Source organism: Thunnus thynnus, chromosome 13 (assembly GCF_963924715.1).
Source record: "Thunnus thynnus chromosome 13, fThuThy2.1, whole genome shotgun sequence".
Taxonomy (NCBI): Eukaryota; Metazoa; Chordata; class Actinopteri; order Scombriformes; family Scombridae; genus Thunnus; species Thunnus thynnus.
The window spans coordinates 9,861,377-9,875,674 of record NC_089529.1 but is presented as its reverse complement, the minus strand read 5'-3'; the positions used below and the strand labels follow the sequence as shown (position 1 = coordinate 9,875,674).

Here is a 14,298-nt window from a genome sequence, read left to right as displayed (position 1 = left end):
TTTGATACAAATGGAAGCACAACTCTTGTTTCTTTCTTATCCTACAGGTCACTCTTCTCCATTAAGTATGTCATATTTTGACCCTTGGGGCAGCCTTTATAACGAACACTTACTGCTGCAGCACTCTGGCAACACAGTAGCGACAAAAATAGCTTCTTAGTGGGATGACAAAAACGGCATCATACATGTAGGCCAGCAGTAAATCATCATTAACAGTGAAATGCCCCCACGTTCTTAAAGTATGCACTCTGTCTGATTTACGGGCGACAGTGTGACTGTGTGACGGATGGTCTCTGCGTATTACTCATACTATTCTTGCTCAGAGATTTGGTTGCATATGGTTGTAACCTAGAGTTCGTAACCTCCACCCCCTCATCACCTGTCTTTCTGTCAAGGCTGCTTTGAAAGATTGAGAGTCTCATCTTGGTTCAGAATATTAATGAAAGTCAATGGACCTAAAATATTTCTCCTTAATTCTCACAAGCTAATTTATAAACAGTTCCACCTGACTAGACCAGCCTACCACCGCTATGGATCAGATTTTAAATCATACATGCCACTCAATTAATGGAAACTAATGTAAAGAGTCCTCATCAAATATGAAGATAAACTTGTATTTGTAAGAACATCAAACTGTATTATTTAAAAATGTAAAACTAAAATGAGCTTAAATAAGATAAACCATACGCTTCATCACACACAGGAAACACGTATTTACAGTGTTTGACTGAATGAATGAAACTATTTCAGATGTTAATTCTGCTGCAGGGCAGAGAACAGATGATGCATGTTTAATGACTGTCTGCTATTTGCTTGTTCAGATGGCATCAGTTTCACATATTTGCTCTGCCTCATGATTAGTCTTTATTCTTCGTTGGGCAGATGGATCCATTGGATACAGCTCGCTGTTACAACAACTTGTTGTTGTTGCTGACGGAGGATAAGAAAGTTTTGGTCCCCTACCCCCCATTTCAACCACAATGCTCCTCCAAGTGTGCACGACAGCTATTTATAGCAGCAGTGAGGAAGCCTTTGAAGCATAGCTCTCACCAGTGTATGATGGTATGTGCTTTGGAAATGGGTCCATCCACACCACACTCAGTCTGTGCAGCTGGTGGAAACCAAGCAGTTAACATGGCAACTTTAGGCAAAAAATAGCAGGGCTGCATTGAAGCACTGGGCAATCCTGTATTTATCCAGTAGTTCCTCAGACCCTGTATTTACTACAGTGTAATTAACTACATACATGTACTTAAACATTTTCTGTGTAGACATCATTGAAGGTTGATGTTGTTTGAGCAGTTTAATTAAACATGAATGATAAAAAATTAATCTTTTTTACAGATCTTTTAAAAAACAAATTGATCCATTCTGTACAATACTTGGAGTTGGTTCCCTGCCCGAAGAATGGCCACCGACTTCCATCCAATCAGGTGAGAGTATAGGATTTGATGCTGTTTTTGGCCAATCAGAATCCAGATTTGGACTTTTCTGCCTGTGGGGAACTAAACCTTTTACTAAGTGTTTATTGGATCCTTTATTTGTGAATAGTTTCAGTGAATAAATCTCAACTCTATTCTAGTAGCTCATAATGTTGATAGCTAAATACTGTTAAACTGTATTTAACAGTTTCAAGTCAAAGTAATCAGCTTTCTTTTCATGTCTGATATGTGGTTATATGTGTAGAACTGATTCAGAGGTGAATGTAAAGCCTTTTCTCATGTTTACGTCCAGTTGTTTAAGTTGTGGCCAGCAGCATTTTGCCTGTCTAATGCAAACCAAACTGATACAGCATCTAAATACTTGAAATCTAACTGTGACACATTAATTTCACTCTTGTTGCTGTGTTAAACACTAAAACATCAGTTGTCTCATGAGAGATTTATGTGAATGCCAACAGTCTGGCTCTGGAACTGTGACATTTGCTGAACTGCGGGATGGATACTACATTTTTATGTCTGTAGTGTTATTTACATCAAACCATTCTCAACTTGCCTCCAGCAGTGAGTATGCTAAGAGAAAGCTGCATGTGACCGGACGTGAGCATATCTATGACATTTTTATGACAGGTGAGAGAAATGGATATGGAAATGATTATTTTTAGCCTGTTGATGCTCACAGTAGATCTGATATGTGAATTACAACAGGAATATTGACAGGACAATACTTTGGTGTACATCAGTTTAATCAAATTTCACAGTCACAAATAAGCAGATATTCTTCTATGTCAGCAAATCTACCTTTTGTAGAAAATCTGAATGAACACATTTTTATCAGTTGACATTTTTTGCCAATATTTGATCGATAAAAGAAATGTTTAATGGACAAAACATCTCATACATTAAACTACAGTAAAGAATTAATTATTTGTCACACATTTGCAGGAGTCTGTTGCTTTTGGTTTGGTATCTTTTCATGTATTTCACAGTTTTAGTTTGAATAAATTGATTGTAAACAGAAAATCTGAACCTTCATTACCCGCAAAAATGGAAGTTCATTAATGACAAAACCATTGAGCGAGAGCAAAACAAATCTGAGCATTAACTATATCTGCAAGTAAACATTTTAGAAAATGTCAGAGGAGATTTGTAAAGACAAAACATTTTTTGAGAGCATAGTTGATGTTTTGATACCATGAAAGGAATTAAGACTTAAATTGTGATTTGAATGAGCGGTGGGGCTTTGTGTGCTTATTATCCTCAAAGTTTTATTCTTCAAACACAACTCAAACTCATAGTGAAAGAATAGAGAAATGTATTCAAGTATCACCTTGTTAAATCCTGCCTTTTAAGGAACGTCAGGCTACTTGCTCTCTCAGATCTGCCTAAAACTTATGACCCTATGAGCCATTTATAGGTATGTATTGCTAAAGCCCGTTGGTAATGACCTCTCATATTAAGAGGTTCTGTGATTTGGAGAAAACAGTGAGAGCAGATTGCAAAAATCCCAATTTTGCACTTTGTCTTATGTTTATACATCTGTCACTGTGAGCTCTTTAATCTTGACAAATTGATCACAGCTTTAATCTGTTTTGTCTTCATGCAATAGTTTTGTCCCTACTAATCTTCCATACTCATTCTAATATTTTCATAACCCAATGCACCTCTCATGTTGTTCCTGAGTCTTGGATAAAACCACAGAAAGTCCCTAGACCTTCAGATCATCTAGCCTACTCTTGTTATTGCTATGCTTGCTTGATTGACTGTTTCGGCGCTGGCTCTCAACAGGCACCTCAAAGACAGGACTAGAGGTTTTGACATCATCTCCCTCTGCTCTACCTTTCCTCTCTGCAGCCATATTGTCTCTGTTCTGCTTGTAAACCACTTTGCTGTTGTAGGGGCTGTAAGGTGAGTTTGGCTCTGCCATGCTGTACTTTGAATCTGCGGGGAAAGGTTCAGGCACTGCGTGATGACCAGGAAAGTAGTTATAGTTTGGGACATAGGGCATGACGGCCTCACTAAGGGCTTTGCGAGCCTCTTTTTCAGCTTGTGATCGTCTGTAGCGTAGGCCCTGGTGGCATTTCTTGAAACCTAGATGATAAATTTCCACCAGGTTGAGCAGCAGTGAGATGCAGGCCACTGCCAGCATGAAGAGGATGAAGACTGTCTTCTCGGTGGGTCGGGAGATGTAGCAGTTCACCACGTTAGGGCAAGGCCAGCGGTCGCAGGTGTACATTGGCTTGAGCTCAAAACCATACAGGAAGTACTGAGCTACAATGAAGCCCACTTCAAACAGGGTCTTGAAAATAATGTTGAAGACGTAGGTTCGCAGCAGGGCGCCTTTCAAACGCACGTGGCCCTGGGTATCTTTCACTGAGGCCTTCTTGGTCTTGTTGCCAAGTAACTGCTGCTGCTTTTCATTCTGGATGGCGAGGTCCTTCTCTTTCTCTTTCTCTTTTTCCTCCATGCGGACCAGATGAAGGATGTGGCCCAAATAAATGAGAGTGGGCGTGGAGACAAAGATGATCTGCATCACCCAGAAGCGGATGTGAGAAATTGGGAAGGTCTTGTCATAGCAGACGTTCTGACAACCGGGCTGCTTGGTGTCACATGTGAAGCCGGACTGCTCGTCGCCCCACACCTTCTCAGCAGCGGTTCCCAGCACCAGGATGCGGAAGATGAACAGCACTGTCAGCCACACTTTGCCCACAACGGTGGAGTGTTCCTGGGCGCTCTCCAGCAGCTTCCCCAACAAGTTCCAGTCCCCCATACTGGCTCAGAAAATTTACTCTCAGCTTTATCGACAAAACCAGGAGAGACGCCTGTAAGGACATGGAGAGATGTAAAATGTTAGGACTAGTCTAGCCATTTAAACTAAAGACTTGGTACACTATGTCCTGAAGCTACAGCTTACAGCAGTAAGTAACTAAGCACATTTATATAAGTACAGTACCTACTAGGGATGCGCAGCGGGCCCAGTATTTGTATTTGCATCTGTATTTGTTGAGGCAGCAAAATTATTTGTAATTGTATTCGTATTTGTATTCGAATAAAAGTGGAAAGAGGCTTAAAAATCTTGTTTTTGTTTTTATTATGCTTTTAATTTTAGAAAATTAAAGTGTTACAATAAGTGTTCATGAATAAACTACCTTATGAAGGAGGTCCCCACACAGGGTCTCAAACTGGAGTCTCCCAGATCATAGACGACTGCGCTGATAACATAGCTAAAACTTTATTCATTGCCTCATTGCAGACAGACCTGTACTTATTTATACACCCATAACACAGAGACAGCACACCATGTAACGTGTAGGGAAGAACTTCAACTTACAACCTAACTTTGTGGAAAAGAGAAGGGGAACGACAGCTTTAGCTCTGGGAAACACCCCCAACTCTGGGAGTGATGTCCAAATTAGGAAATGTGCGTCATGTAGCAGGTGGATGTGACTCCCCTCATTGAGACCTGCTGATAGACGTAACAGTGGAGCAGAGGAGAGAGACTGAGATAGTAATGTAACTGACCTGTGCGCTGGTATTTGACATGTTTTTTTTTCTTCCCGAAAACAAATAATTTTTTTAAATATTTGCATGAAACAAATATTTGTAAAAAACCCACTATTTGTGCTTTGCTGAATAACTTATTTGTATTCGGGCATACCCCTAGTACCTACGTACAATTTTGAGGTACTTGCAGGAGTATTTTCATTTGAGGCTACTTTATACTTTTACATCACTACATTTTACTGGGAAATATTGTAATTTTTGCTCCACTGTGTTAATTTAACAGCTGATTAATATGTTACCTATAAAATATACTATCAACTTATAAAATATGAAGCTTTGGTATGAATTAAAATAACCAACAATATATGAAACAGTTAGGAATTAGCCCCCCTTTGACCAGCTGCAATGATAAAGTACCGCTTACACATGAATCCATTAATAATAATTATCCAATAATAAAATAATATAACAGTGACATGGGTCATTCTAGATGATTATCATATTCTTCATTTGACATTTTGTTGCCAATATTGTTGTACTTTTACCTGTAAACTTTTGAATACTAGACTTTTACTTGTAATGGAGTATCTTTATAGTGTGGTATTGCTAATTTTACATAAATAAATTATGTAAATATGTCTGCATGTATAGGCAAATTATAAAGGATAAATATATCTTTTATAATTTGCTCTCTTTCCCTTTCTTTTTGCTCTTATTCTGCAGCAGGTCTGTTGAATGTGACCTTTGTTTCCCCAAATATGTGGATACCATGAAGTAAATTTGATCTGTCTGTTAGTAATTTTAAATGTGTTAATAATCAATCTGATTCATATGAAAAATCATTTAAACTGACAATTTGTGCATGTATATTCAAATCATATTGAATCCAATAAGCAGATAAGTTGCTGTGCGTTTCACTCATGGAAACCCTTGCATGACAGCTCACAACCAGGGCTGCTGTACTTCCAGAAAGCTGTTTGTATTCATAAATCTTGTGTTCTATCCAGTGATATCTGATAAAATGGGCCAAGACACAGCTGACTGTGTGTGAGAGGAAGCCCTGGAGCATGCTGGGGAAACTCTTTGCCTCGCCATAGATCTTGTGACACAGTACCCAGCAGTCCTCCCCAACTCCAGATTTAGGTTTCTAGTTTAGATTTCAGACCCTACTGGTTACAACGTAAAGAATATTAACTTTAAAAATAGTTGTGGTTGTCCTTTAGAAAAAGGGATCACCAAGGAGAAGTCAACAGAATCTGAATCTGACCACCTGTTTGAAATACATAACGTATGTCATCCAAGAATTGAAGGATCTTCAAACACTTTTCACACAGTTGTAATTGTAATAATAAAGTAAATAAAAAGTAATAATTAATAATAATTGTACTTAAAACTGTGCCTGGATTTCATTCATACATTTAGTTAGATATTATATAAAAGATACTGCAGTTAACCAAATCATAACCTCAGTATGTTTTCTGATTATTAGGTAAGATATCCAAAATAATTATCTTGGGTATCCTTATAAGAAAGGACATACCTGATAATGTTCATTTCCTGCAGCAATGCAGATCCAGAGTCACTTGGTGACCGAGCCTCTTCAGTTCACAGTGAGACCATGTTCTTCTGAACCACTGAGGAAACTGCAGCGCCAAGATAAACTTCTCGCAGATAGTTTTCACTGGGGGGGTCTATGATCCCGCCTGCTGCCCTCCCACTCTGACCTGATCAATGCCCAGTGTTCTACAAGACGAAAACATCCCAGCCTATTGAAAATGATTAAAAACCTTTTTTAAGAGATGTTTTTGTTCAGCTGAGTGGCCACTGAAGAGTCCAGTGAGAATGCAGGTTAGTTTGTCTTACGTGACAGTGTGCTCTAAATATAATTCATGGTGAAGGGAGTGGCTTTGTTGTCAGTCTAGTGGTGATCTGGACTTTGGCGAGCTGACCCTTGACTGTAGACAATGTAGAGCCTTCCTTCAGTGCTGCAGTGAACTTGTTGGATGACTGATGAGCTTTATGCATAGTGGTAAAACATCATACAGGGAGACATATACAAACATAATGCTGTTCTTTAGACTGCATCATCTGAAGTTACTTTATGCTTTGTGTCAACTCAAAGTTTAGCTAAATGCTTCATTTACAGCAACATGTCGCTCTGGTGGAGACCAAACAACAATGGTGAAAAGAAGCTAACTACATTTACACAAGTATTGTACTCATGAGGTACTTTTCATGTACTTTACTTGAGTATTTCCACTTTCTGCTTCTTTACTTAAACTCTATTACATTTCAGATGGAAATATTACACCACTACATTTATTTGATCCGCTGTAATACTGTATAATTGTGTTGTTACAGATTACATTGTCTCAAAGTGTATAAAATAGATAAAATTAGGTCGACCTTTACCAGCGACATTACCACAACAGATACTGCTTACATGTGAATGCATCAGTAACAATAATTCCTATAATATATTATAGTATATATTATAGTATTTAGCTCTACACAACGAGTACTTCTACTTTTTATGCTTCAGTACATTTTACTACTTCTGTTTTAGTACATTCAGTACATTTTTGAATGCATTTTACTTGTAATTTATTGTTTTTAAGTTTTAATTTTGCTACTTTTAGTTAAGTAAATTATCTAAATATTTCCAATATTTCATAATTGCCACAGATCATGGTATCAACTGATCAGTGACAGCTTTTTCCTTGATATCTACCATACATATCATCATACAAGATGATTGGTGAAAAAGCTGAGCAGTGTTGTAGCTGACTGCCCTCACAACTCAGTAATCGATAACTTTTTTTAATGTAAAAGATTAAAATCAAAGTCCACATGATGACCTTTCACAGAGAAACCTTTTCAACCTTTTCAACAAAATGTGTCTGGGTGGGACTAACACAAAGTGTGCTCACACACAGTCACCTGTAAAAACTAATCACAGGCAGGAATAACAGATTGGAGGAATTAGTTTTTGGTACAGTGGTGCCAATTTGTTTCACTTCAACCTGAACTCTATAGATGGTGTGTGTTGACGCGTTCCATAAAAAGAGAAATGCCCTCATGCTCGGTCACGGCAGGTCCAGCTGTCTGCGGGGTCAACCATTGTCACCCGCACACTGACCCCCTTACAAGGCGAGGCTATTGATAACCCAAAACTCTGCACTCTGGCCTTCAGAAGGAGAACTTAATCAGCCTGAGACGTTTCCTCACAGGTGGCAACACGGCTCCGAGGATCTCACAGCTAAAGATGGCGATGGTGACACTAAATGTGTGATGAAGCTTCTTTCATGTTTTGTTTTTTTCTCCCAGTCACACTGCTGACAGCGGAGAAGAATCACAGAAAGCGGCACCGCTGTGACGCTGTGATTTATGGTATTACATGAACTTATTCCACATCAGGAAATCCTACAAAAATACACTTAAACAATTTCAGCCCATTGTATGTTGAAACAAATCCAAATGTCCTATTGGACAATTTAAAGTTATATGATTCCCCTAGAAAGGACAGATATTTCACATGAATCACTTCAACATGTACTGTATGATCCTTTCACAGTTGAATATTTGATAAAATCACACAATTACACAAACTCATGTGGATTTTATTCTGCTGTGTATTGACAATATATAAACATCCAGCTTCAAAATGAATGCATTTTTACATAACATGTTTAGCAATCAGTAGTAAACTTAAATTCAAGTTTTTTTCTGTGGTGGGTTAATGCTTCGTATATATCTAGAGGGAATGTTAAACCACAATCTGTATGAAAAAACATTGTATGATTTAATATTTATGCATTGCACCATGACCTGTGTGTTTAGTATTACATCTCACTAATAACAGTTAAAGACATCAATCATTTCACTCCATTAGATTCGATTCATGGTGGAAAAAAGGCAAAAGCATGACGCTTGTGATCATATGTGATGTAAATAATAAAATATTATAAATCAAAATATTACTACATTGTAGTTTCAGCACTTTTCTGACACAATCTGATGATTTTTACCTTGGACAAATAGCATGTGACAAGAGGTCACATTTCTTGATTCAACATTTTCGTTTCAGCACCTTCATCAAAATACATGAAAATTAAAGCTTATAATGTGGTCAGTTGGAATATTGCTTCATAAATGTTACTTAATTGAAATTTTTTTGATCCAAACATCAAGTTATTATATCATGTCAGTGTTTCTGTATACAGGTTTTTGGTAACTTATTAATAGATACTGTATTTCTTGTGTGAATGTTTTGAAGTATCACCTAAAGTCTGGTGAGAACTCTTGGTGTATTGCACGTTTGTGTTCAACTGAATGCCACCATCATCATACTATGATGTACAGTACCTACCTATGATGTGCACCTTCCTCACAAGTGAAATAGCTGTTACTTGGATCTAAGGTCACTTGTATGTCCCTTTGTGCAGGTATAAAACCCATCGATCTGTTAGTACGAGCAAAGCTTTTGTTGGATCCAAGCCCCCATAGTCGAGTCTCCAGCATTGTGCAAATGCTTGCTGCAGGCCTTCCCAACCAAGAAGACCACCTCTGCGATGTTGAGCAGAATACAAACCCCCGACACAGCCAGCATAAACACGGTGAAGACGGTCTTCTCTGTGGGTCTCGACACGAAGCAGTCCACTGTGTTGGGACAGGGGTACGAGTCACACTTGACCAGTCGGATCATCTTGTAACCAGGGTAGATCATGTAAAACACATACATGAAGGTGACCTCAAAGACAATGCGGAACAACAGGCTGATGACGTACGTCCACCAGAGAGCCCCCGTGATTTTCATCTTCTGGGTCTTTATCTGCTCCAGGTCTTTGGGGTTGGTCCGGCCTGACAGTTTGTAAAGCCTCTTGTCAACGTGGCGACGGTGGGCTACATGCATGGCAACCAACAGAGCAGGAGTGGAGACCAGGATGAGCTGGAGCGCCCAGAGGCGGATGTGGGAGATGGGGAAGAAGTGGTCGTAGCAGACACTGTTGCAACCCGGCTGTTGAGTGTTGCAGGTGAAGCCAGACTTCTCATCGCCCCACACGCTCTCTGCTGCCACTACCAGAACCAGGATGCGGAAAATGAACAGGACAGAGAGCCAGATGCGACCGATGCCTGTGGAGTGTCTGTTCACGCCACTGATAACAGCATAAAATGATGCCCAGTTCATCTTTGGTTCCGGGTCTGATAGAGAAAGTACAAAAGCCACAAATCAAAGGGTCAACACCTGAGAAAATACTGTGCTGAATATTATTTCCTCTTTTTGTGATTTAAGTTTTTCCAGTTCACAAAGAACATAATGCAACACAACATGAATATAAAAAAGATGGGTCACATTCTCAAAATAAAAATAGGAATATTTATTTCCTATCATGTTTCTTTCTTTATATACAGTAAAATAAAAAAATGAGAAAAATGAGAGCTTCAAAAGAGGCAATATCCACCATTCATTTTAACTATTCAGCAAAATCCTGCTTTGTGTGACTCTTCCAGTTGTATAAAACAAAAGTTGAAGCACCAATAAAGCCTGTTAATGCCAGTCCAAGAGATCTGTGTCCTAAAAAACACAGCTGGGAGGATTCTGGCAGCGGTTTACACAACAAGCCTCCAATTACTCGTTTGCAAAAACAAAAAAACAAAAAAGACTCCCAAAAAAAACATTAAATGAAGCAACCTACTTCATTTTTACTCTTCCAGCTGTGATGATCACCGATGAGTCCCATTTTTAAAAGTTTAATTGATGCACAATAATACCTTGTATAACTTTGTAGTCTGTAAATTTGCCCGCTGTGTCTCTAACTGACAGCGCGGCATTAACCACCATGCGTTTCGTGGCATCCTCTCCAATAATTAAGTTAAGGTTAAATTAAATTTTAAAATAAAAATGAAAACAATTCATTTAACTTTTAAACTAATTAAAATAATAAAATAAAAAATAAAATGATTAAATTTTCATATTTACCATACAGAGTATTTTCCAAACTTTTGTAAAAGATTGAGACTGAGGAGCTTGGTTCCTTGTTTAGATTCCTCCAAAACTCACTTTTGTTGAAAATTGTTTGCTCTATACAAATCACTAACAAATATTACTTTCTTATATGGATTAAAAATTAAGAATATTCTCTCACTTGAAGTGTAGAAAAAAATCACTACATATATCTGTAGTTACAATAAAGTAGTGCTATAGTTTGGTTTATACCTTTGTCCTGTGCTGGTACTTAAACAGACTACATTCATAGTATTGCTGAAGCACCAAGTTACTGCCGCCTCATATCAAAGAGGCTGCAGGTTCAGTTCTTGAACCTCTGTGGTCCATCTATCCAGTGGTGACCAGAGAATGATGGGAAACTATTATAAATATTTATATTGTAAAAGAAGCTACAACTATTTTCAAATATTCTGAAAGAAACTTACAATCACAACTTCAGTGCAATGTTAGTATTTGTAGAATAATCCACATAATACTGTACCTTTAGAAACTAAAAGCTGAGACAATTTAGTCCCAGTAGCTAATAAATTACACTCAGAGTTGAACTTAAGGTAGAGCACTTTGTGTGATTTTAAATTGATGAATTGATTGATTCAATTAATGAATTGATGTAAATTTAATTGTCTTTTTCCCATCAAATTAGGTTTTCCAAGTCCAGAATTTTTATTAAGTTTAAAAGGTATCCAAAGTGTTTTATCTCCTTTGTTCTGATCATCATTGATTGTCCTGTTTCTCCAGTGCATGTCCAGTCTGGTATAAATGTCAGAGTTGTTACCGGGCTCAGCAGGAGGTGTAAGAGGCATATGAGGCAGCGTAGAGGACAATGTTGACCCGCTGGTTTGGCATGGATGTGAATCCAGAGAAGAAGGAAGCCTCTCTGCCCCCCTCTGTGGTTGGCAGGCCACTTAAGAGTGCAACACTGAGGTCTGGCACCACACGTCATGTGACATGCTTTCACCAGCCGCCATAGTGTAGCATGCAAAGTGGGCATCTACGCCCAACATAACGGTGTCTGTAATACTCCCTGATTCTTGGCAGGAAAATGTTTTGTGCACCGAAAGTGTCTCCATGTGCAATAGAGAAGGATGTATAATGATTGAGAGAATAAGAACAGTCTAATAACTCTACTTTGTGACCAGCTGTATAGTTATAGATGAATATAACTGAAGCACAGCAAAATAAATACTGTTTTGTTTGATATTCAACCTAGGAAAGGCAACATCTTTTAGATGAGATTTCTAGAAAAACAGATTTCCTGGAGAGTCACAGACTATTCTATCTCTTATGAGGTCTGTAAAGTAAATCATAGACTTCCTATAAGCAAATTTAGACCAGTTGAAGACTCTGAAAACCAACTCCGTCACTTCCCCAGCTAGATGATCTGCTAACAGACTGAGAAACAAAATGATCTTACCTTCAGCTGCAGTTTAGAGTAAAGCACATCCAGAAACATTTACGCCGACATTATCAGACTTTTTTTTTTCAATCTGTGAATGTGAACAAGAGTATCAGAGCACCATGACTTTGCATTGCTAATGGTTTCTCTCACACTAGCCACTGCCCTGCACTGGAGAGGTCATATGCTTCTGTCCGCAGCATTTGCATACAATAGCTCCATTTACAGACACCAAACAAACAGCTTCAGAGTTCAGATCAAACGTTTTAATTTCTGCCCAGCTGAGGAATCTGTGTGGGGGACTGCAGGCTGTCCTCTCGTCCTTATTGTGCTGTGTTCTGCAGAGGAAGTGGAGGACGTTTTTGACGCAATCTGGAGTAAAACATAAAGGTCTATAACAAAGAATGACCCATAAGATCTAAAGATAAGAGGACAAACGTTTATTATAATAATCAGTCTCTCATCTGTTTTTTCCGCTCAGCTTTTACATCCACATTGTTGCTGCCCGCCCGATATTTAACCACTGATTAATCCAGTGAATGATTCTGCTGAGCACATCCCTCCCTCACTCTATGGGACCAAGCACAGTTTGACGTACTTCTTCTAAGTGGGATTAATTTCTTGTTTTCTAGACTGAATAACTTCTACTGCTCACTGTGTTCAAGTGCTTCTACATAAACTCCACTTCACTTTTAGATTAAAATCTACAGAGTGGATGAATGTCATTGCGCCTTGCAGAATGTCAACAGAAGAAAAAGGTCACTCTCATACACATAAACTGCACAATCTGAGTTCAGTCTCCGAGCTGTGAATAATTCATCAGCAATGCTGTACTATTTACTACTTGTATTTTAATCACCAGTTTGATTAAATCGTCAAATATCAGCATAAATATCAATGTTTCTGTTCGTCTCTCACTTTCTCTTCCTCAGTTTCCTTTTATCAATCATGTTGCAGGGACAACACGATTAATAAACACAACATGAATCTAAATATTAGAGTTAAAATTTAGTTAATGTTAATATTAGGATACGTGTTCAGGGAAGTAATGGAAATCAATCCTAAGTGTGTTAGTGTGTATAATGTTGCTTTATGGCACACTGTAAACAACCATCTGCACTGTTTGATGCATTCTGAGCATGTAGCGGCTCAACTTTAAATGCAGGATGTTTAAGTCAGAGGTGAGGTGCAAAAAAAAACAACAGATGTTTATTTCACCAACTACAAACACATTCTTAAATGTCAGACATGGTTCTCAATACAAATACTGTGGACCACAGGCAGTATGTAAATAATAGAAATTGCCCTTAGATAGCCTGCCACTGTCACTGACCTCGACCAACACCACAGTATAGGGGGACACAATAATGAAAACATCATTCATCATGCTTAAGTAACCAAACTACTCAAACTAAGTGTGTTTTCCTTCACAGTAGCAGCTGAGAGGCAACTACAATGTCATCAATCTTAAGAAAAAACATTCAACCCCACAACTTTGTGAATTATTTCCTGTATCACGTTAATTCCTCCAAATGTATATGGTGCCAATCTGTCATGTGCTTCAAATCAATCTAAACAATCTATGCAATGTGCTACAAACAGTACTAAGGACCTTCACTGATGCACATATTTTGAATGGCTGTGAGGGATCTGTACTGCACGTCATGACTTTACTGTTGATTTAATTGCTGCTGTTGTCAGATGGGTGTTCCCAAGACATGTAATTATGTACAAACATTCCTGTGTGATCCCAGCAAGATTTGATATCTCTCATAACCTGTTCTGTAACATATCTAGCACTCCTAATGTTGTTTTTGTGATTGAAGGCTGAAAAGAAACTTAAATCCTAGTGATGAGCTGTGTTTTTGACCTGTATGTGCATGAAGCTTCTTCTGTATCAGTCCCTGATTGCAAAAGTCGGTGAGCTACATGAATATAAGTGATAGTGATCT

At 38.4% G+C, this 14,298-nt stretch overlaps 2 protein-coding genes across 2 annotated transcripts; both read right to left on the bottom strand.

The window, feature by feature from the left end:
* Positions 1–2,177: 2,177 nt before the first annotated feature.
* gja2 (gap junction protein, alpha 2) lies at positions 2,178–6,785 on the bottom strand. The gene is made up of 2 exons (XM_067607699.1): positions 6,484–6,785; positions 2,178–4,261 (listed from the first exon to the last, which is right to left on the bottom strand). The coding sequence occupies exon 2, from the start codon at positions 4,207–4,209 to the stop codon at positions 3,148–3,150; it is 1,062 nt and encodes a 353-aa protein (XP_067463800.1). The 5' UTR covers positions 4,210–4,261; positions 6,484–6,785; the 3' UTR covers positions 2,178–3,147.
* A 1,757-nt stretch (positions 6,786–8,542) lies between these two features.
* On the bottom strand, positions 8,543–12,649 carry gjb1a (gap junction protein beta 1a). Its single transcript, XM_067607698.1, has 2 exons — positions 12,365–12,649; positions 8,543–10,145 (listed from the first exon to the last, which is right to left on the bottom strand). Exon 2 carries the CDS (start codon positions 10,129–10,131, stop codon positions 9,409–9,411), a length of 723 nt encoding a protein of 240 aa, XP_067463799.1. The 5' UTR covers positions 10,132–10,145; positions 12,365–12,649; the 3' UTR covers positions 8,543–9,408.
* Positions 12,650–14,298: the final 1,649 nt, after the last annotated feature.